The 22,632-nt window shown below is 45.2% G+C and overlaps 1 protein-coding gene across 2 annotated transcripts in view; it reads left to right on the top strand.

Annotated features, from left to right (window-relative positions):
• SLC2A9 (solute carrier family 2 member 9) overlaps positions 1-22,632 on the top strand; it is a 184,869-nt gene that overhangs the window by 84,933 nt on the left and 77,304 nt on the right. For both annotated transcript variants that reach the window (XM_082837699.1, XM_082837700.1), the window contains exon 7: positions 20,585-20,772. In XM_082837699.1, the coding sequence (XP_082693825.1) occupies positions 20,585-20,772 (188 nt within the window). The remainder of the gene's footprint in view (positions 1-20,584; positions 20,773-22,632) is intronic.

Below are 22,632 nucleotides of genomic sequence, written 5' to 3'. Positions count from 1 at the left end.
GTAGCTCAAACAGCATCCTCCCCTCTTCACTATCACTCACCCTGATTTAGTTTTCTTCTTTTACTGGAACTTTATCAGCTAGCGGAACTTACATAGTTCTATGTTTATTTGTTTAGCATCTGTCTCCACTCCAGTGAAAGCTCCCTGAGGGCAGAGACTTTTCCTGTTTTATTCTTTGCAGAGAACACCAGCACTTAGAGCAGAGCCTGGCACGTAGTAAGTGCTCATTAAACAGTTGTTGAAAGAATGAACGAAACCAGAGTAGAGTATACCTCACAGCACAGTGCGTCCTCTGGTCTCCAGAGCACGCTGCTTCTCGAAGCTCTGTGCTTCACACTTGGAGTTGTTCAGGGCAACTGGACAGGAGGCTGACTTGCCCTGGGAACATGGAAGAGAAGAAGGCTAAGAGGGGGAGACAGGAGTGAGGGACCTGTAGGATGCAGACCAGCCATTTTTAGCAGGGAGATGTTTCAGAGAATTTGGACTTTCTGATGTTTTTGCCTTGATAGTTTCTACCTCTGCCCTGGAGAGGTCTTCCTCAGGGGAGACGTTTTCCAGGTTAAAGCAAAGCACGTGTATATATACGAAGTCACCCTGTTTCGAGACTCCTTGCTGTCACTCGCGGTGGCAGGGAAGGCTGTGCAGGCAGGGATGTCTGAACGTGTGCCGAGAGGGAAGGAACCGGACGTGGAATATCGTGGACGTGTTCGGGATAGGCTCCAGTTCAAAGTGATTGTTGTCAGACGTGGAGACTGATGCACGACCTGAAGGCTGCCCTTCCCCAAGGTCAAATCTCAAGCACTTGAGATTAGGACTCCCAGAGAGCTAGCTTTTGGTGTATTGTAGGTGCTCAATAAACGCGTGTTGAATAAATGAACAAATACACGAGGCCTGCTTAAAACACAGGTGCACAGGTGGAAGGCGTCCTAACTCTGTGCGGTGGCCCAAGAGAAGGGAGGAGGGGGCCTGTCACGTGCTAAGGACCTGCGGCACCCGGGCCCATCCCAGTGGCTCGCCCGTTGCACCGTTCCTCAACTAAGAGATCTGCGTTCTCACCCCCACTTTACAGGTGAGAACATAGAGGCTCAGGGAGGTTGGTGCAACCTGCTAAGGGTCACTCAGTTGGTAAGTGGTGGGGCTGGTTCTTGAACCCAAGCTTGCCTGACTCTTTGTTTATAAAACCACAGAATCTGGGTCATACATTGTTGACCAAAAAGCATGAGGACAAAGTTTGGCTCGAATGGAACGCGTCTGGAGGAGAGTAGCTGAGCTCAGCTTAGACCTTCCTCCAGCCTCAGGAAATAGAAACAAGCCAAAGCTGACGCACCGCCTTCAGTTTGCAGACTGAGACCCAGAGGGGTGAGCGCCTTGCCTGAGGCCCCAGGCAAGTCAGTGGCTGAGCAGCGTCCGGGCCCTTTCTCCTGGCCCACGTCCACTGTGCTCTCATCGCCCGCTCCCATCCCCAAAGGCGCAGGAGATGAGCTTCGGGCCAAGTTCAGGGGAGGACCAGCCTGCATTTGACGGTGGCCCCAGTGGTTCTAACCTGCTAGACAACCATGATCACCCTGCCACTAGGTTTTTGCTCCCATATCAGTGGTTTATTGGAGCAAGAGTGGCCATAACTTTTACAATCCCTTGTATTTGGCATATGGGAGAGTAAGTACCACAAAGCTGTGAGGGAACCTGGACACATGGTCCTTATCGTAGGGGTGAAGAAGCTGGAGGTTAAAGGCCAAGTGGCCTTGCCACACCACACCCTAGAGGCTTCTTTTTTTCTCTTTTTATTATGTGTTAGCCACTCCATCTTCTACTTTATAGGAGTCAAGGAAAAAATTGAGGCAGCTTATAAGCAAGTGAGCACATGTGCGTGCACGTGTGTGTGTGTGTGTGTGTGTGTGTGTGTGTGTGTGTGTGTGTGTGTTACAGATGAAACTCAGGGCCCTGGAAGGAGAAGGAAGAACCCCTCCCAGGTTGCACAGAGCTATGGCGAGGTAGCACACCATGGAGGTTAAGAGCTCAGATTTTCTGAGCCAAGCTGCTGGGGTTCATACTCCTTCATTGCCATTTCCTGGTTATGTGCAGCCTTTATCTTGGAGCCTTTCTCTGTGGCAATAACCTCACTGGATTGTTTTGAACCTTGAAATGATTTGGTTCACACAAAAGGCTTAAAACGGTGCCTGGAAATCGCCTACATCGTGGGAAGCATTTCTGTTGTTTTTCTAGGAGGAGGAACCAAATTAGTCTCTGAGCGTCCTGGCAGCCAGGGCAAGAAAGGCACTGGGGTGTCCACAGGCTCTCTCTTTAGGAGAAGCAGATCAATTTCTCAGGAGAGAGAGACTTTACTTACACACGACTCGAAAAACCGTTTATTACAAGGGACTCTCCAGAGGCGAGTCTTGGGACTCATAATAGAGCCTTGAACTAAAGTTAAAGCAATTGAAAATGATATTTTTCTATGCTTTCTTTTCTTATACAGACCCTCTGTAGGAGCTGAAGGTGCAAGTCTGAAGTGCAGCTTAGAGAAGGCCATTGTAATAGAGTCTGCATTGTGAGTAAACTAGGTCACCACTCATTCGATGCCCACTTATTTATGGAGATTTTACTGTGTATCAGGTACAGTGCTAAGCCTGAAGGATAAAATATGGAGCAAAACCAGACAGGACCCCTGGTCCTGAAGCAAGCAGTCAGTGAGAGCCCGACAGGAGCCAGGCAAACCTCAGGACTAGTGTGAGATTGCCCCAGGCCAGGAGCTACGAAGGGAGGAGTGTGGAGCTCCTTTGGGATGATCAGAGGGAGATCAGGGAGAGCTTCCTGGAAGAGGTGGCAATTGAGCTGGGGTGAAAAGATGTGTTGACATTAACTAGGTGAAGGGAGACAGGGCAGGAATCCATCCACAGTCAGAGGGTTGATCATAAACGAGTGAATACCTGTGTCTGGGTGAGACAGACACTGACCTGGGAGGAAGCCCATTTTTGTTGTCATTTGCTTTCTTGTTTGTTTGTTTTTAACAAATATTTCCACTATTTCTACCTCCAAAAGCTACTTCTAATAGCTATCGTTCACCAGGGATAATTCACCTACTATACACCATGTCAGTTGATTCTTACAAGTACCTTCTGGCACACAGAGCAGCCTTCCATGAATGTTGGCTAGTCTTGTTGGTGTTGATATTAACTCCAGTTCCTTACAGAAGGCAACTGACGTTTTAGCTGCCAAGTGACTTTCCAGGTTATATAGGGAGGGAATCTGCTGTAGCCCAGCTCTCTCTCACTCCAATGTGAGCCTTTGGTCCCATTGCCATTTTGCCCATTTCAAAGCCACAGCTTGTTTCGACCAGTTGATCCTATATGCATGGGTTTATTTCTAGGCTCTTTGTTCTATTCCATTGGTCTGTATGTCTGTCTTTATGCCAGTACCATACTATTTAGATTACTATAGCTTTTTAGTTTGATATAATCCCACTTGTCTAATTTTGCTTTTGGTGTCATATCCAAAAAAATCCTTGCCAAAACCAATGTTATGTAGTTTTTTCCCTCCATTTTCTTTTAGAACTATTTACAGTTCCAGGTCTTATGTTTATATCTTTATTCCATTTTGAGTGAAGATCGGTTGGCCACATATGCAGCGGTTTATTTCTGGGCTCTTTATTCTGTTTCATTAGTCTATTGTCTGTCTTTGTGTCAGTACAATACTGTTTTAATTACTTTAGCTTTGTAATATATTTTGAAATCAGGAAGTGTGATGCCTCCAGTTTTGTTTTTTTCCTCAGGATTGTTTTGGCTATTCTTGGTCTTTGGTGGTTACATATGAATTATAGGATTATTTTTTTCTATCTCTGTAAAATATGCCAATGGGATTTTGATAGGGATTTCATTGAATCTGTAGATCCCTTTGGGTAGTATGGACATTTTAACAACATCAAGTCTTCTAATCCATGATCATGGAATATCTTTCCATTCATTTGTGTCTTTCATCAATGTTTTTTCAGTGTAAAAGCCTTTCACCTCCTTTGTTAAGTTTATTCCTAAGTATTTTACTCTTTTTGATACTTGCAAATAGGATTGTTTTCCTAATTTCCTTTTGAAGTAGTTCATTGTCAGGGTGTCGAAGCACAGCTGATTGTTGTATGTTGATTTTGTATCCTGCAACTTTACTGAATTGACTTTTTAGTTCTAACAGTTTTTGGTGAAGTCTTTAGGATTTTCTATATATAAGATCATGTTGTCTGCAAACAAGGACAATTTTACTTCTTCCTTTCTGATTTCAATGACTTGTATTTCTTTTTCTCACTTAACTGCTCTGGTGAGGGCTTCTGAATAGAAGTGGTTGAGAGTCACATCCTTTCCTTCTTCCAATTCTTAGAGGGAAAGCTTTCAGTTTTTCACCATTGAGTATGATGTTAGCTATGGGCTAAAGTATCTTCAACAAATAGTGTTGGGAAAACTGGATCACTATATGCAAAAGAATGTTAGACCCTTACTGTACACCATACACAAAAATCAACTCCAGACGAAGCAAACACTGAAACGTAAGGCCTGAAAATATAAAACTCCTAGAAGAAAAAGGGGGGAAATTTTCACAACATTGGTCTTGATAATGATTTTCTTGAATTTGACACCAAAAACACAGGAAACAAAAGCAAAAATAGACAAGTGGAACTATATTAAACTAAAAAGCTTCCTCAATGCAAAGGTAATAATCAAGAGAGTGAAAGGCAGCCTACATGAATGAGAGAAAAGATTAGCAAACCATATATCTGATAAGGGGTTAATCTCCAAAATAAATAAGGAACTTCTACATCTCGATAGCAAAAACAAACAAACCAAGAAAATGAGTAATCTGATTTTTCAAAGGGGAAAAGGACATGAATAGATATTTCTCCAAAGAAGACATGCAAATGGCGTATGTATATATATGTAGTTCAATGTCACTAATCATCAGGAAAATGCAGATCAGAACCACAATGAGACATCACCTTACACCTGCCAGGATGGCTATTAACAAAAGACAACAAGTATTGGTGAGGAAGTGGAGAAATTGGAAACCTTGCACCCTCGCACACGGTTGGTTGGCATGCAAAATGGGGCAGTTGCTGCAGAAGACAGTTTGGAGGTTCCTCAAAAAATGAAAACTAGAACTACCGTATGATCCAGCAATTCCACTTCTGGAATTTCATCCAAAAGAATCGAAATCAAGATCTCAAAGGGGTATTAGCATTCCTATTCTTATTAGCACTGCAGCACTGTTTACAATAACCGAGACGTGGAAACAACCTAAATGTTCATTGTTGGATGGATGGGTCAGGAAAATGTGGTGTATACACACAATGGAATATTATTCAGTGTTACAAAAGAAGGAAATCCTGTAATATGTGACAACATGGATGAACCTGGAGGACATTAGGCTAAGAGAAATCGGCCAGTCACAGAAGGACAGATACTGCATGATCTCACTTACATGAGGGATCTAAAGGAGTCAAATTCATAGAATCCAACTGTGGAATAGTGATTGCCGGGGACTGGGGTGCCGGGAAGGGGGGTGGGAAGTTGCTATCAATGAGCACAAAGTTTCAGTTATGCAAGATGAACAAGCTTGGGTGATACCAGGAGGCCTGCTGTCTGTAACTGCCTCCCATCACCATCCTCTGAGCTAGGCTTGCATCACCCCTGTGGGCAGAGGCAGTGCAGCAGTGGAAACGCCAGCTCTCCTGTGTGACACAGGCACATCACGTCATCCCACTGAGCCTTGGTTTCTCCATCTGTTAAATGGCAGGGGTTTTCTGAGGCTCCTGCAGACCCCGCATCCATCACTGTTCTCCTGGAGTGGCAGTGAGTTGCATTCTGGCTCCCACTTGAGAGAACTCCTTCGAGCAGAAACCGTGCCTTTTTCTTTCCTTAGCGCAGTAGACCTCTGCACCCGCTGCATATCACAAGCTCTCAGAAGCCGCAGGTTAATTGAAATGAACTGAATTTGCTTCCGGTAGCTTCTCAGCTCCGCAGTTTCTTTTCGTCATCCTTTGAGGTGTGCGGGAAGAAAGGTCAGACAGATGCAGGTTGGAACGTTGACTGTCTCCCTTTCGACCTGGGATCTCCAGCATATTTCCTAATTTCCTGAGGCTCAGGGGACCAAACCACACTAGGAATCGCAGTGAAGTCTGTAAGACACCCAGCCCAGAGTCTGGCACACATTAGGCACACAATAAATGTTAGACTCCTCACGCCTGCCAGGTGTCCTGAGTCCTCTTGAATAAAGGCGAGTCTTTAACTGGTACAAGATCTGGTTACATAACGGGTCCCTTTCCCAGCCCGGGAGTTGACCATGCCTCCCAGAGGGGTTTCTTTCCAGTTGGGAAATGCAAATTCTCATTCTTTTTTCAAGTTCTCTGGAGTTAGGGATTAGAACACGGCCAGGAATATGAATGAGGTGTGAGTTAGGAAGCCAGGGCGAGGGTGGGAGGCTGAGCTGGAGGGGATGACGGAATGGGGTAGATGGGATGAACTATTGCAATGGCTTGGAGATTCAAGCCGATGGACTCTTCTGGGAGGGTTGTGTTCCATAGAAAATGACTTTTTGAAATGGCTCATAGACGACCAGTTTCTAAAGCCCTTTCCTCTCTCTCGACAGACAGCTAGTTATGACTGCATGTGTCGGTCCCACTGCTTCCCCCTCCACCCCACAGATGCCGCGCCCCAGTCTCCCATAGAACCTGCACGATTCTGAGGTTCTACACTTGCTTTAGAGACCTTGTCCGTCTTCCTGTTTAATGCCCGGGTTCCTCTCACAACATCTCTGACAGGTGGTCATCAGGCCTCTCCTTGCTCACCTCCAGGGATGGGGAACTCACAGCTCAAGAGAGCACCCAGCCCACCCCTGAACACATCCATCAGACAGTTCTTTCTTGTGACGACCTGACATCCGATGCATCACAGCTACTGCCCTGGGTCCTTGTCTGGCTCAGGGCCAAGGAGAACAAGACCTACCCCACCCACATCCAGGCCTCTCCCCCCAGAGCACCCTCTCCTCTGGTCTAAACATTAGCAAATACGAGTAGGGTCCAGTTACGTTTATCCAACGTAGTTTGAGTACCTGCTGCATACCAGGACCTGAATAAGACCCAGCCTCTGGTATGACAGGTCATAAGCATCACACCAGCATAAGCACCTGCCCAGAGCTGGTAGAACTCCGGTGATGACAGGGCAGTGGTGGCGGCCATTCACTGGCTGCAGGACAACCCCAACACCACGCCACATGCTCTGTTCCCCCAGCATGGTTTCCTGCCCCTCTGAGGTGGGACAGCCAACGTCAGGACACTGGTCCACAAGAGACCTCCCAGCTCCACATAATATCAAACGGCAAAAATCTCCCAGGGATCTCCATCTCAACACCAACAACCTAGCTTCACTCAACGACCAGCAAGCTACAGTGCTGGACACCCTATGCCAAACAACTAGCAAGACAGGAACACAGCCCCACCCATTAGCAGAGAGGCTGCCTAAAATCATAATAAGTCCACAGACACCCCACACACACCACCAGAAGTGAACCTGCCCACCAGAAAGACAAGATCCAGGCTCATCCACCAGAACACAGACACTAGTTCCCTCCACCAGGAAGCCTACACAACCAACTGAACCAACTTTAGCCACTGGGGACAGACACCAAAAACAACAGGAACTAAGAACCTGCAGCCTGCCAAAAGGAGACCCCAAACACAGTAAGATAAGCAAACTGAGAAGACAGAAAAACACACAGCAGTTGAAGGAGCAAGATAAAAACCCACCAGACCTAACAAATAAAGAGGAAATAGGCAGTCTACCTGAAAAATAATTCAGAATAATGATAGTAAAGATGATCCAAAATCTTAGATATAGAATAGAGAAAATGCAAGAAACATTTAACAAGGTCCTAGAAGAACTAAAGATGAAACAAGCAACAATGAACAACACAATAAATGAAATTAAAAATACTCTAGAAGGGATCAATAGCAGAATAACTGAGGCAGAAGAATGGATAAGTCACCTGGAAGATAAAATAGTGGAAATAACTACTGCAGAGCAGAATAAAGAAAAAAGAATGAAAAGAACTGAGGACAGTCTCAGAGAACTCTGGGAAAACATTAAACACACCAACATTCTAATTATAGGGTTTCCAGAAGAAGAAAAGAAAAAGAAAGGGACTGAGAAAATATTTGAAGAGATTATAGTTGAAAACTTCCCTAATATGGGAAAGGAAATAGTTAATCAAGTCCAGGAAGCACAGAGAGTCCCATACCGGATAAATCCAAGGAGAAACACACCAAGACACATATTAATCAAACTGTCAAAAATTAAATACAAAGAAAACATATTAAAAGCAGCAAGGGAAACACAACAAATAACACACAAGGGAATCCCCATAAGGTTAACAGCTGATCTTTCAGCAGAAACTCTGCAAGCAAGAAGGGACTGGCAGGACATATCTAAAGTGAAGGAGAAAAACCTACAACCAAGATTACTCTACCCAGCAAGAATCTCATTCAGATTTGATGGAGAAATTAAAACCTTTACAGACAAGCAAAAGCTGAGAGAGTTCAGCACCACCAAACCAGCTTTACAACAAATACTAAAGGATCTTCTCTAGGCAAGAAACACAAGAGAAGGAAAAGACCTATAATAACAAACCCAAAACAATTTAGAAAATGGTTATAGGAACATACATATCAATAATTACCTTAAATGTAAATGGATTAAATACTCCCACCAAAACACAGACTGGCTGAAAGGATACAAAAACAAGACCTGTATATATGCTGTCTACAAGAGACCCACTTCAGACCTAGAGACACATACAGACTGAAAGTGAGGGGATGGAAAAAGATATTCCATGCAAATGGAAACCAAAAGAAAGCTGGAGTAGCAATTCTCATATTAGACAAAATAGACTTTAAAATAAAGACTATTAGAAGAGACAAAGAAGGACACTACATAATGATCAAGGGATCGATCCAAGAAGAAGATATAACAATTGTAAATATTTATGCACCCAACATAGGAGCACCTCAATACATAAGGCAAATACTAACAGCCATAAAAGGGGAAATCAACAGTAACACATTCATAGTAGGGGGATTTAACACCCCACTTTCACCAATGGACAGATCATCTAAAATGAAAATAAATAAGGAAACACAAGCTTTAAATGATACATTAAACAAGATGGACTTAATTGATATTTATAGGACATTCCATCCAAAAACAACAGAATACACATTTTTCTCAAGTGCTCATAGAACATTCTCCAGGATAGATCATGTCTTGGGTCACAAATCAAGCCTTGGTAAATTTAAGAAAATTGAAATTGTATCAAGTATCTTTTCCGACCACAATGCTATGAGACTAGATATCAATTACAGGAAAAGATCTGTAAAAAATACAAACACATGGAGGCTAAACAATACACTACTTAATAATGAAGTGATCACTGAAGAAATCAAAGAGGAAATTAAAATATACCTAGAAACAAATGACAATGGAGACACGACAACCCAAAACCTATGGGATGAAGCAAAAGAAGTTCTAAGAGGGAAGTTTATAGCAATACAATCCTACCTTAAGAAACAGGAAACATCTCGAATAAACAACCTAACCTTGCACCTAAAGCAATTAGAGAAAGAAGAACAAAAAAAACCGAAGGTTAGCAGAAGGAAAGAAATCATAATGATCAGATCAGAAATAAATGAAAAAGAAATGAAGGAAATGATAGCAAAGATCAATAAAACTAAAAGATGATTCTTTGAGAAGATAAACAAAATTGATAAACCATTAGCCAGACTCATCAAGAAAAAAGGGAGAAGACTTAATAGAATTAGAAATGAAAAAGGAGAAGTAACAACTGACACTGCAGAAATACAAAAGATCATGAGCGATTACTACAAGCAACTCTATGCCAATAAAATAGACAACCTGGAAGAAATGGACAAATTCTTAGAAATGCACAACCTGCCAAGACTGAATCAGGAAGAAATAGAAAATATGAACAGACTGATCACAAGCACTGAAATTGAAACTGTGATTAAAAATCTTCCAACAAACAAAAGCCCAGGACCAGATGGCTTCACAGGCGAATTCTATCAAACATTTAGAGAAGAGCTAACACCTATCCTTCTCAAACTTCCAAAATATAGCAGAGGGAGGAACACTCCCAAACTCATTCTACGAGGCCACCACCACCCTGATACCAAAACCAGACAAGGATGTCACAAAGAAAGAAAACTACAGGCCAATATCACTGATGAACATAGATGCAAAAATCCTCAACAAAATACTAGCAAACAGAATCCAACAGCACATTAAGAGGATCATACACCATGATCAAGTGGGGTTTATTTCAGGAATGCAAGGATTCTTCAATATACACAAATCAATCAATGTGATACACCATATTAACAAATTGAAGGAGAAAAACCATATGGTCATCTCAATAGATGCAGAGAAAGCTTTTAACAAAATTCAACACCGATTTATGATAAAAACCCTGCAGAAAGTAGGCATAGAGGGAACTTTCCTCAACATAATAAAGGCCATATATGACAAACCCACAGCCAACATCGTCTTCAATGGTGAAAAACTGAAAGCATTTCCACTAAGATCAGGAACAAGACAAGGTTGCCCACTCTCACCACTCTTATTCAACATAGTTTTGGAAGTTTTAGCCACAGCAATCAGAGAAGAAAAGGAAATAAAAGGAATCCAAATCGGAAAAGAAGAAGTAAAGCTGTCACTGTTTGCAGATGACATGATACTATACATAGAGAACCCTAAAGATGCTACCAGAAAACTACTAGAGCTAATCAATAAATTTGGTAAAGTAGCAGGATACAAAATTAATGCACAAAAATCTCTGGCATTCCTATACACTAATGATGAAAAATCTGAAAGTGAAATCAAGAAAACACTCCCATTTACCATTGCAACAGAAAGAATAAAATATCTAGGAATAAACCTACCTAAGGAGACAAAAGACCTGTATGCAGAAAATTATAAGACACTGATGAAAGAAATTAAATATGATACAAATAGATGGAGAGATATACCATGTTCTTGGATTGGAAGAATCAACATTGTGAAAATGATTATACTACCCAAAGCAATCTACAGATTCAATGCAATCCCTATCAAACTACCAATGGCATTTTTCATAGAACTAGACCAAAAAATTTCACAATTTGTATGGAAACACAAAAGACCCCGAATAGCCAAAGCAGTCTTGAGAACGAAAAACAGAGCTGGAGGAATCAGGCTCCCTGAATTCAGACTATACTACAAAGCTACAGTAATCAAGACAGTATGGTACTGGCACAAAAACAGAAATATAGATCAATGGAACAGGACAGAAAGCCCAGAGATAAACCCATGCACATATGGTCACCTTATTTTTTATAAAGGAGGCAGGAATGTACAGTGGAGAAAGGACAGCCTCTTCAATAAGTGTTGCTGGGAAAACTGGACAGGTACATGTAAAAGTATGAGATTAGATCACTCCCTAACACCATACACAAAAATAAGCTCAAAATGGATTAAAGACCTAAATGTAAGGCCAGAAACTATCAAACTCTTAGAGGAAAACATAGGCAGAACACTCTATGACATAAATCACAGCAAGATCCTTTTTGACCCACTTCCTAGAGAAATGGAAATAAAAACAAAAATGAACAAATGCGACCTAATGAAATTTCAAAGCTTTTGCACTGCAAAGGAAACCATAAACAAGACAAAAAGACAACCCTCAGAATGGGAGAAAATATTTGCAAATGAAGCAAGTGACAAAGGATTAATCTCCAAAATTTACAAGCAGCTCATGCAGCTCAATAACAAAAAAACAAACAACCCAATCCAAAAATGGACAGAAGACCTAAATAGACATTTCTCCAAAGAAGATATACAGACTGCCAACAAACACATGAAAGAATGCTCAACATCATTAATCATTAGAGAATTGCAAATCAAAACTACAATGAGATATCATCTCACACCGGTCAGAATGGCCATCATCAAAAAATCTAGAAGCAATAAATGCTGGAGAGAGTGTGGAGAAAAAGGAACACTCTTGCACTGCTGGTGGGAATGTGAATTGGTACAGCCACTATAGAGAACAGTATGGAGTTTCCTTAAAAAACTACAAATAGAAAAAAAAAAAAAACTACAAATAGAACTACCATATGACCCAGCAATCCCACTACTGGGCATATACCCTGAGAAAACCATAATTCAAACAGAATCATGTACCAAACTGTTCATTGCAGCTCTATTTACAATAGCCAGGACATGGAAACAACCTAAGTGTCCGTCATTGGATGAATGGATAAAGAAGATGTGGCACATACATACAATGGAATATTACTCAGCCATAAAAAGAAATGAAATTGAGCTATTTGTAATGAGGTGGATGGACCTAGAGTCTGTCATACAGAGTGAAGTAAGTCAGAAAGAGAAAGACAAATACCGTATGCTAACACAAATATATGGAATTTAAGAAAAAAAAATGTCATGAAGACCTAGGGGTAAGACAGAAATAAAGACACAGACCTACTAGAGAATGGACTTGAGGATATGGGGAGGGGGAAGGGTAAGCTGTGACAAAGTGAGAGAGTGGCATGGACATCTATACACTACCAAACGTAAAATAGATAGCTAGTGGGAAGCAGCCGCATAGCACAGGGAGATGAGCTCGGTGCTTTGTGACCACCTAGAGTTGTGGGATAGGGAGAGTGGGAGGGAGGGAGACGCAGAGGGAAGAGATATGGGAACATATATATATGTATAACTGATTCACTTTGTTATAAAGCAGAAACTAACACACCATTGTAAAGCAATTATACTCCAGTAAAGATGTAAAAAAAACCCCTGAAAACTATCATTCTCAAATCCGCTAACCAGTAAATTGCATACGTAACTTCAATATATCACTCTACACTGAAAGCAAAGAAAGAAAAAGGGCTGGCAGCTCCTGTGCACGGTGGAACCCCCATACCCGCCTCATGTGGGCCATGTGAAGACTCCAGGGTTGGTCCATAATGAAATGTTGTAAAAGTATAAACATGAGTTCCAATATCTTTTACTCCCCCCTTCTGACATCCCTCCCTGTGGATCCTACTGCTGTCAGTAATAAAAAGAAACCAAACCTGAGTTAAAAACCCAATGATTTCCTCCTCTTTAATAACAATAGCAGTTGAAAATCAGTGCTTCGATGAAACCTCCTATTTTTAGAAACACCGAGGCCTGCCCCATGCTGAGTTCAGTGCTGTCCCCAACACGTGACTGCAAAGGGCCATCACCCTAGGCTCCCACCGAAATCCCTCGGCCTGCCTTGTCCCAGGGCCCCTCCGGGTCACGAGAACAAGTCTCCAGGTTACTCTGTGCTTTGCTCTAGCACGAGGTGATAAATGCTAATGGAGGTGATCACATGTGGTAACTGCTGTAACAAAGTACCACAAATCGGGTGGCTTTAGGACAGCAGAAATTTATTCTCTCACAGATCTGGAGGCCAGAAATCAAGGCGGCAGGACCTGCTTTCTCTCCCAGCTTCTGGTGTTGCCGGCAATCCTTGGCTTAAAACCCGCATCGCTGCAGTCCCTGCCTCTGTCATCACATGGCCGTCTTCCCTGTGCGTGTCTGTCTCTCTGTCTCTTCTCCTCTTCTTATAAGGAAAAGAATCATACTGGATAAAGGGTCCGCCCTCTTCCAGGATGACCTCATCTTAACTGACATCGAAATGACACCTGCAAAGACCCCATTTCCAAATAAATTCACATTCCCAGGTACAGGTTAGGACTTAAATCTAACTCACGTTAGATTATAGTGTTTTGTACCCATTGTCAGGTTAAGGTAAAAGGAAGATAAAAGAAGGAAGGGCCAGGAGGTACTGTACCAAGTACCTTCTGTAATAGTTGACGGACTTCTAGTACTTCCAGCTCATTAAGAGTCAGCCCTGGGCTTCCCTGGTGGCGCAGTGGTTGGGAGTCTGCCTGCCAATGCAGGGGACAGGGGTTCGTGCCCCGGTCCGGGAGGGTCCCACGTGCCGCGGGTCGGCTGGGCCCGTGAGCCATGGCCACTGAGCCTGCGCGTCCGGAGCCTGTGCTCTGCAATGGGAGAGGCCACAGCAGTGAAAGGCCCACATACCGCAAAAAAAAAGAGTCAGCCCTGTTCTAAGGACTTCGTGACTGCTGGTGTTTAATACTACTGGCAGCCCCAATGCTGTTATGCTCATTTTACAGATGAGAAAACTAAGGCACGGAAGCATTAAGTAACTGGTTTGGCATCAGACTAGGTGAAAAGTGGTGATGTCGGGATGGAGACCCAGGCAGCGTGGCCCCAGAGCTGGGGCTCTTAATCACCTCCCCACCGTTACACAACCCATCACAGGTGTGATGAACTGGCAGGTGTCACTGCACCAGATTATCACACTGACCCCTCTGGAACCCCAGCAAGCGGGAGCGTGAGGCTCCGGAGGCCTGAAGGCTCCACAGCTGATGGGCGGCAGATCCGGGGTGGGACCCAGTTCAGCCCATCTGCAGGGCCTGTCCCTTTCCTCTTCGTCACACACCTCTTCCCATTTTTACTCAGGGTGCGGCATTTTGCGGGTATTTCAGGGCCTGAATCACGCTGCCCTTAACCTTCAGCTCTTTCTCCGAGTTTGCCAGGCTCGGGCACCACTTCCAGACAGCGTAACATTGATCTGGGAAACTTCAGGGCTGTGAGTTGGACCTGGTCAAGAACACCTGTTTTTCTTTATTTCGTGTTGCGGTGTGAAGCGTGGGCGGGCAGAATGTGGGCTCAGCCCTCTGCGACAGTGCGGACAGGAGCTCGCAGGGTCCCATAGCCTCCAGCTCATCGTCCCCATCCCCGATCGCCATGCTGCCCACTTCCAAACCCCTGAGGCCATCCAGGCTCCAGCCACAAAATGTCTCCCAGACCCGTCCCTTGGAGGCTCCTGGCCTGTGCTGTCCACGTGGGTCCAGCTAACACGTGACACATGAGCCAAACACCCCCCCAGATGTGTGCCCACTACCCAGTCCTCACAGCCTGAGAGGCTGGCACGAGTGTCATCACTGTGTTAGAGGTGAGGATGGGAGCCAGAGAGGCTGAGCGATTCTTCCATGGGTACCCAAGCCAGGGCCTGACATCTAGGGCTGTGTGCTTAAATACCAGGCTGGCAGCTGCACAGCCTGAGTTTGCAGCCCCCCTCCCTTCCAAACCCTCCCTCCTAGACCCCAGGCAGCACTGGACAGATATACCCCACATTTGCCCTTATTAGGTTTTGCATGATGAGGGTTTCACTCGTGCCTACTAGCCTCCCAGTGGGTTACTTGTCCCTGAAAGGGGGCACCGAAGGGCATCTGCAGTGAACCAGGCTCCAGGCTGGGGCCCTGCCTACACTCCCCCAGGTGGATGTCATAGTGACCTGGAGACACAGGTGGCCTGAGCCCTACCTTACAGATGAGACCTAAGGCTTGAGAGGTCAGATGCTTTTCCCATGTCATACAGAAAGTGAGTGGTTGTGGTGGGGTAGAACCTACAGCTATCTAATTTCAATGGCTCTGCATCTGTTTCCCTTTGCTGCTGTAAAAACTGACCACAAACTTAGTGACTTAAAACATAAATGTATTATTCTGCAGTTCTGGAAGTCAAAACTCCAAAATAGGACTCAATGGGCTAAAATCAAGGTGCCAGCAGGGCTGTGTTCCTTTCTGGAGGCTCTAGGGGAGAATCATTCCTGTCCTTTTCCAGCTTGTAGAGGCCACCTGCATTCCTTGGCTCATGGCCCCTTCCTCCTTCGTCAAAGTGTGTCCCTCCTCCAACCTGTTTCCATGGTCACTTCTCTTTCTCTCTCACTCTGACCCTCCTGCCTGCCTCTTATAAGGACCCTTGTGATGACATTAGACCCACCCCGATAATCCAGGGTAACCTCCCCATCTCAAGGTCCTTAACCTAATCACATCTGCAAAGTCCCTTTGGCCGTGAAAGCTAACATATTCACAGGTCCTGGGGATTAGAACATGGACTGATTTGGGGGGTCATTATTCTGCCTACCAGAGACTTTTTCTGCTCTTCAAAGTGCCTCCTAAAAGACAAAATAGCCTTTTGTCTGGTGATGTTTGCCTCCTCTCTCCGCTCAATGCCGTCCATGAGGTTCCCCCTCCAGGCTCCCAGGATGTCCTGGATTCACTGCCTCTGTGATACGTGCCATATAAAGTTAGAATCACACTTCTTGATGTACTTCTGCAGGTTGTTAGTAGGTACCCCAGCAAATACATTTGGGAAAAGTGAAGCCAAACAAAACTAAATGGGTGTCTTTCCTGCAGGACTTATCAGAACCTTTACTATTCTAATGTGAAGTTTGAACCACCAAGAGACAGAGTGCTCATGCAATGACACTAAACTTCTCTGATCAAGAAATCTGGTTTCCATGGAGCCTCTCTTGGGATTAGAATTCCACAAAAGCTTGTTAGGAAATGTGATGTGATGGGGACACCACCTCGCCGGTGCAGGGTCTGCGGCTTTTGTTTAGCACAATGCCTGAGGCCTAGTAGATGCTCACTCAGTAAGCTCGTGCTGAGCATTGGCTCTGAATGGCCTGTGACTTCCATCAACCAGGCCTGAGACCCTCCCTTTAAAAGGCCAATGCTGTCCCCCACAAGGGCTCTGTGTTGAACTGATCAGAGTTGATGATATGCCTGGGATACCTGAAACTCAATTGTCTGCCAATCAGCAGAGCCAGGCAAAGCCAAACCACCCCCCCGCCCCACAAGACATCCTGGACTGCGGTCACTGGCCCAGCCATAGACCTGCTGGCCTTGAGGCTGAAGCAGAGGAGAATTCAAAGCCATGTTCCCCCTTGACCACAGGCCCATGGCCTCCAGGGAAAAGAGGACATTAGAATTTACCTAAGGAAGCCACTCACCCCCTTCCTGCCCCAAAGGACTCTGTGTCCAGCCAGGCGCCATGGGCAGGTTTTGAGCAAAGCAAGCTTTCCTTAGTATTGGTGGACATCTATGGGGGTCTCCCACCTGGGAGGGGCCTCTGAGCCCCTGTGCCAGGCCACAAGGCTCTCTGAGGCCCCCGCTTGACACACTCTTTTAGCAACTTTCAAATATCCAATACAGTATTATTTTTTTTTCAATACAGTGTTATTAATTATAGTCACCGTACTGTCCATGGCATCCCCAGGACTTACGTATTTTCTAACTGGAAGTTTGCACCTTTTGACCACCTTCCCCCTTTTCACTCACCTACCACCTCCTTCCTCTGACGACCACCAATCTGTTGTCTGTGTCTATGAGCTTGGTTTGGGGTGGGGAGAGTTAGAGTCCACATATAACTGAGATCATAAGTCAGATCTCCGTCTGACTTATTTCACTCAGCATAATGCCCTCAAGGTCCATCCATGTTGTTGCAAGTGGCAAGATTTCCTTCTTTTTTTTTTTTTTTTTTTTTTGCAGTACGTGGGCCTCTCACTACTGTGTCCTCTCCCGTTACAGAGCACAGGCTCCAGATGCGCAGGCTCAGCGGCCATGGCTCACAGGCCCAGCTGCTCTGCGGCATGTGGGATCCTCCCAGACCAGGGCACGAACCCACATCCCCTGCATCGGCAGGTGGACTCTCAACCACTGCGCCACCAGGAAAGCCCTCCTTCTTTTTTAAGGCTGAATAATATTCCATTGTGTGGTGTGTGTGTGTGTGTGTGTGTGTGTGTGTGTGTGTGTGTATACCATATCTTCTGTATCCATTCATCCATCAATGGACACTTGGGTTGTTTGATGTCTTGGCTGTTTTCAATAATGCTTGGAGACATTTTTGATTGTCACAACTGAGGGGGTGCCTCTGGCATCTAGTGGGTAAGAGGGCAGGGGATGCTGCTAAACACCTTACAATGCACAGGACTGCTCCCATCACAAAGAGTTCTCTGGCCCCAGACGTCAGAAGTGCCAAGGTGGAGAAATGCTGCTTCCAGGGAAGGCAGTGGGTTTGCCAGCTGGGTTGGTTCAGCTCAGATCAACAAACACGAACTTAGCATCTGCCCTCCAACCGGGCACCAGGAAGTGGGCTTCAAAGTGCTCACAGCAGGTGGAAAGGAGGTGCCGATGACAGTGTGGGGAGACAGCACCGAGGTGGGAAAGCACAGAGGGCTGTGAGAGCCTAGGCTCCGGCATCGGGAGGGAGGAGAAGTTAGCCAGGCAAGGAATGGCAGGAAGGACATTTCCGGCAGAGGGAAGGGCACAGCCAAGTGCAGAGAACCAAGAAAGCACAGCGTGTGTAGGAAAGCTGAGATGCATGTTTGCACATCCAAGAGAGATGCATGCAAAGATGGGGGCAGCAGGAGAGAAGCTGAAGGAGAGCCATGGACTGGGCCATGGAGCCTGACCTTCACCCTTCAGAGTGTAGAGGCCAAGGGGCCTTTTAGAATCAAGTGCACTGCTGAGATGGGTGCTGATGCTGCAGTGTGCAGAGGGGGTTATGGTCGGAGCTCCACAGGGCATGAGAAGACTGGACCCAGGAGAGCAGTTATGGACTACTGGGATAGTTCAGGATAAGGTGTGAGAACCAAAGCAGCTTGGCACTTCCAAAGTTGGAAACAGAGTGACGCTGACTGATGATTTTGCCCTGTCAAGTAATTAGTTGTTGCGGGTTGGCTTCTCCAGGAAACAGAGGCTGAGAAGGAGTTAGGAGTACAGACGTTTCCCTGGGGAGTAACAGCTGGGCAGGGAAAGGGTGCAGCAGGATTGAGCAGAGGAAGCCTCAGACCACAAGGCCACCTGGCAAGGTCTCTGCCAGCCCTGGAGGGAGCCCCGGAACAACACTTGTGCATTACATGAGTCCTTACTGGGCAAGGATGGCTGGGCCCTTGTACCACAGCCATGCTCAGTCGTGGGCTGGGACCACTATGAGAATAGCATTTCCTGGGCTTCAAAGATGAGATGCATGCCCCTGAAGCTAAGAGCTGGAGGCTGTCGACTAACCAACCTCCTCACAGCCCAGAAGCCAAGTCCTTTCCTGAAGGAAGCCTGAGTGGCGCATCTTCATGTCTGCTACGCCAGTCGCATGAGATACTCTTCGTCACCCATTCAGGGGAACCACAGAAGGAGGGGTGTGGGACAAGTAGAAGCAAACTTTTTATGAACATTAATACAACAGGGAAGTTAAGTGGATGATTTAAAAGAAGAAGGAGAACAGAACTTTTAAGAGGAAGAAGAGAGATTTTTGCTCCAGGAAACTCTAAAAGTTGAACACTGAATTTAGCTGAGAGCTTCCTGGCAGCCAAGGTGAAAAGGAAAAAAAAAAAAAGAAGTTCTAAAGTTCTCCTTATTTTATATGGAAAGCATGTATGTCAGGGAGGAGAGATAAATATTTTCTTGCCCTAATACTGTAGGATTACTTTGTCACATGAATGTTGCATTTTTGAACTTTGAGAAATACTATGGTTTAGTGCATGCTGCAGAAATATTACTCATTCAGCTGTTTCTTCCACTTACCCTTAATAAATGCTAGGAAAAATATTAAATTACAGCTTACAAAAGAGACATTCTGAGACAGTTTTCAATATACTCCTGGGCTTGCTTCTTGGAGAATCTGGAGAAATTTAACAGTTTTTTTTTTTTTTTCCTACCTAAGAAGAGCAATTTCACATGGCCTGTGATGCAGAGCAGTGTTTTTAGGGATGATGCCCATCGTGTCTGGAATGGAATGTCCACAGGAGCCGTCACCATAGCCACCATCCCTGTAGGAGGATGAATATATAAGTGCTGAATATTTAAATCCATGTTCTAAATGCGTCTCCCCGATCTGATTATTGTGATCTCAGGGGTCTAATCAGACAGCCCACGTTTGTGCATATATCCATGGAGGTTTACTCAATTAAGGGCTTGGTAAAAAAAAAAAAAAAAAAAATGACAGGTTCGCTGAAGCTGGAAATTTGCAGTGTTCAGCCTGGGAAAGGCCTGAGTCACATGGGTGAGCTTGAATCCTGGGAAGGTTAGCTCTTTGAGAATATTCCAACCCAGATTTCTGTGTTTCAGAGGGGCTTGTGGAAAGGACCCTGGAGGTCATTTAGTTCAATCCTCCTTCTGAAGATAGAATCGACTCCTGGGCATCCTGAGCAAGTGCGATCAGACCTCTGTCTGGATGTCTCCTATGAGGATGAGCACACAGGGCCGGGCAAACAGGAGGTGCTCAGTTTTATTCATGAAGCCAGGGTTTAGCATGTGTTACATCACCCAATCATTACAGGAGCCACGTGAGGCACGGGGCACTGCTCATCTACCCAGTGGTAGAGACGGGCTTTGCTGTGGGATCGATCAGGAGAGCCTGGTTCTCTCTTGGCTCTTCTCCTGGCCAGCTCAGTGACCTTGGGCAAGTCACTGCATCTCTCAGGGCTTCTGTTTTCCAACTTTTAAACAAAGGCTTGGCACTCCATGGTTTCAAAGATCCCTGCCAGCTGCATCCCTGACAAGGAGTGTGTCTTGGTTGGACCAACCATCCCTGTGGGACCCAGCATCAGACACAACGGACATCCTAATCCCACTGAAATCTGTGCTTGTCCCTGTTGGCAGCCTTCCAGACATTCCTGGGCAAAGAGGACGTCTCCCGAGAGGTGGAGGAGGTCCTGGCGGAGAGCCGCGAGCAGAGGAACAGCCGTCTGGTGTCCGTGCTGGAGCTGCTCAGGAGTCCCTCTGTCCGCTGGCAGGTCATCACTGTGGTCATTACCATGGCCTGTTACCAGCTCTGTGGCCTCAATGCGGTGAGCGCTCCTGCACAAATGGAGGAGCCAGAGGGAGGCATGGGAGAGGGGCGGTTCAGGGCCTGGACGCCCAAGTCCCAGCCCCAGCTCTGTGCCGTTGGGCAACCACATAACCTGATCTTTAGTTTCTGCATCTGTAAAATGGGATAACATAATACTGAAAGAAATAATCCATGCAAGGTGTTCAATAAAGCAGCTAGCCCAGAATTACCCCTTAATAAAGGCTGCCTATCAGTATAATTACTTATCCTTAGAATTACTTAAAAGTCATATTTCTTAATAAAATGGGTATTAAGAAGTCATAAGTGAGCAACACTGAGATGATTTAAATAAAAGTACCCTTGGCTGGGCTGGCTTCAGTGCACAACTTGGCCTGAGAAAACCTCAAGGCTTTAAAGAAAAAGTTTCTTGGGGCCTGAGTTGACGTGGGCAGGGAAACCGGAGGAGGGAGTCTTGCATGGGGTTCCCTAACCCTCTGATGGACAAAGCCGCCCCTTCTGTCTTGGGGGCTCCAGAAGGTAGAATTCAGGAATTTGAGGCCTAGGAGGCACACATAGGATTATTATTATTATTGTCCCTTCTGGAAAAGAGTGAGTTGCCTCCAGGGGTGGTGAGTTCCCCATTCATGAAAGTGTGCAAGCCAGCTGGCCAGCCACTTGGCAGGGATGCATAGAGGAGATTCTTGTACCGAAGCATCCAAACTACCTCTGAGGTCACTTACGTAGCTCAGGACAAGTGTGGCTAGGCCTAGAGGGAGGGAGAAGGGAACTTCTGAAGAGGTCTGGGTAAAATAACTGCCCTGTGTGTATGAGCCTGGCATACAAAAGTCAGCAGGGAGGGTGTTTGTGGGAATGTAGGGGACGTGACCTGAAAGGGGAGTAATTCCTGTCCGGAGAGGGAAGATGACAGCACAGGAAGTTACAACCACAATGCTCTGCCTCATTTCATCAACTCTTAATTCTTTTTTTGGAAACAGTGGGATGAAATGAAATCATCTCCCTACTTATTTGTTTAACCTTGGTCTGGTCAGCAGAATGAGGGAGCCCCTGGGTTAACAGCGTGACCTTGGATTAATCCTGTCGTTTCCTCCTCTTTGTAAGACCAAGGTCATGCTAGACAGTCTCAAATGCACCCTGCCTGTTCTGAGAAAGCAGAGAGAGAATGTATCCACTCTTTAAAGTTAGCATGTGGAGTCATAAAACCACATATGGAATCTGTATTTAACGAGGCATTTAGATTGAGAACCATGACATTTCTAAACAGAATTCTCTCCTCCGCTGGGACATAATTTTCCAATTTGCATACCCTGTATAACTTTATAAATTCCCCTCGGGTGCATCTATAAGCCCCACTGCATAAGCATAGATGGAAAAAAAAGTCTCTCCGCTCCCAGAGCCAGCAGTGCTGAGATCTCAGCCACCCGCCTCGCGTTGACTGTGTTCCATCTCTTTTCTTATCGTTGTGAGAACACTTAGCATAAGACCTTCCCTCTTAACAAATGTCCAAGTACACAACATAGTACTGTTAACTCTAGGCACCATACTGCGCAGATCTCTAGAGCTTGTTCATCTTGCTTTACTGAAACCTTACACCTGTTGATTAGCAACACCGAGTTTTCCCTCTACCAGCCGCTGGCAACCGCAATTCGACTCTCCGCTTCTATGAGTCTGACTATTTTAGATACCTCATATCAGTGAAATCGTGCAGTGTTTGTCCTCTGTGACTGGCTCATTTCACTTAGCATAATGTCCTCCAGATTCAGCCACGGTGTCACAAAATGCAAGATTTCTTTCTTTTTTTTTAAGGCTGATTAATATTGCATTAAATGTATATACTACACTTTCTACATCCAGCCATCCG

Source organism: Leucopleurus acutus (assembly GCF_964270905.1).
Source record: "Leucopleurus acutus genome assembly, chromosome: 4".
NCBI lineage: Eukaryota > Metazoa > Chordata > Mammalia > Artiodactyla > Delphinidae > Leucopleurus > Leucopleurus acutus.
This window is presented reverse-complemented; position numbering and strand designations above follow the sequence as displayed.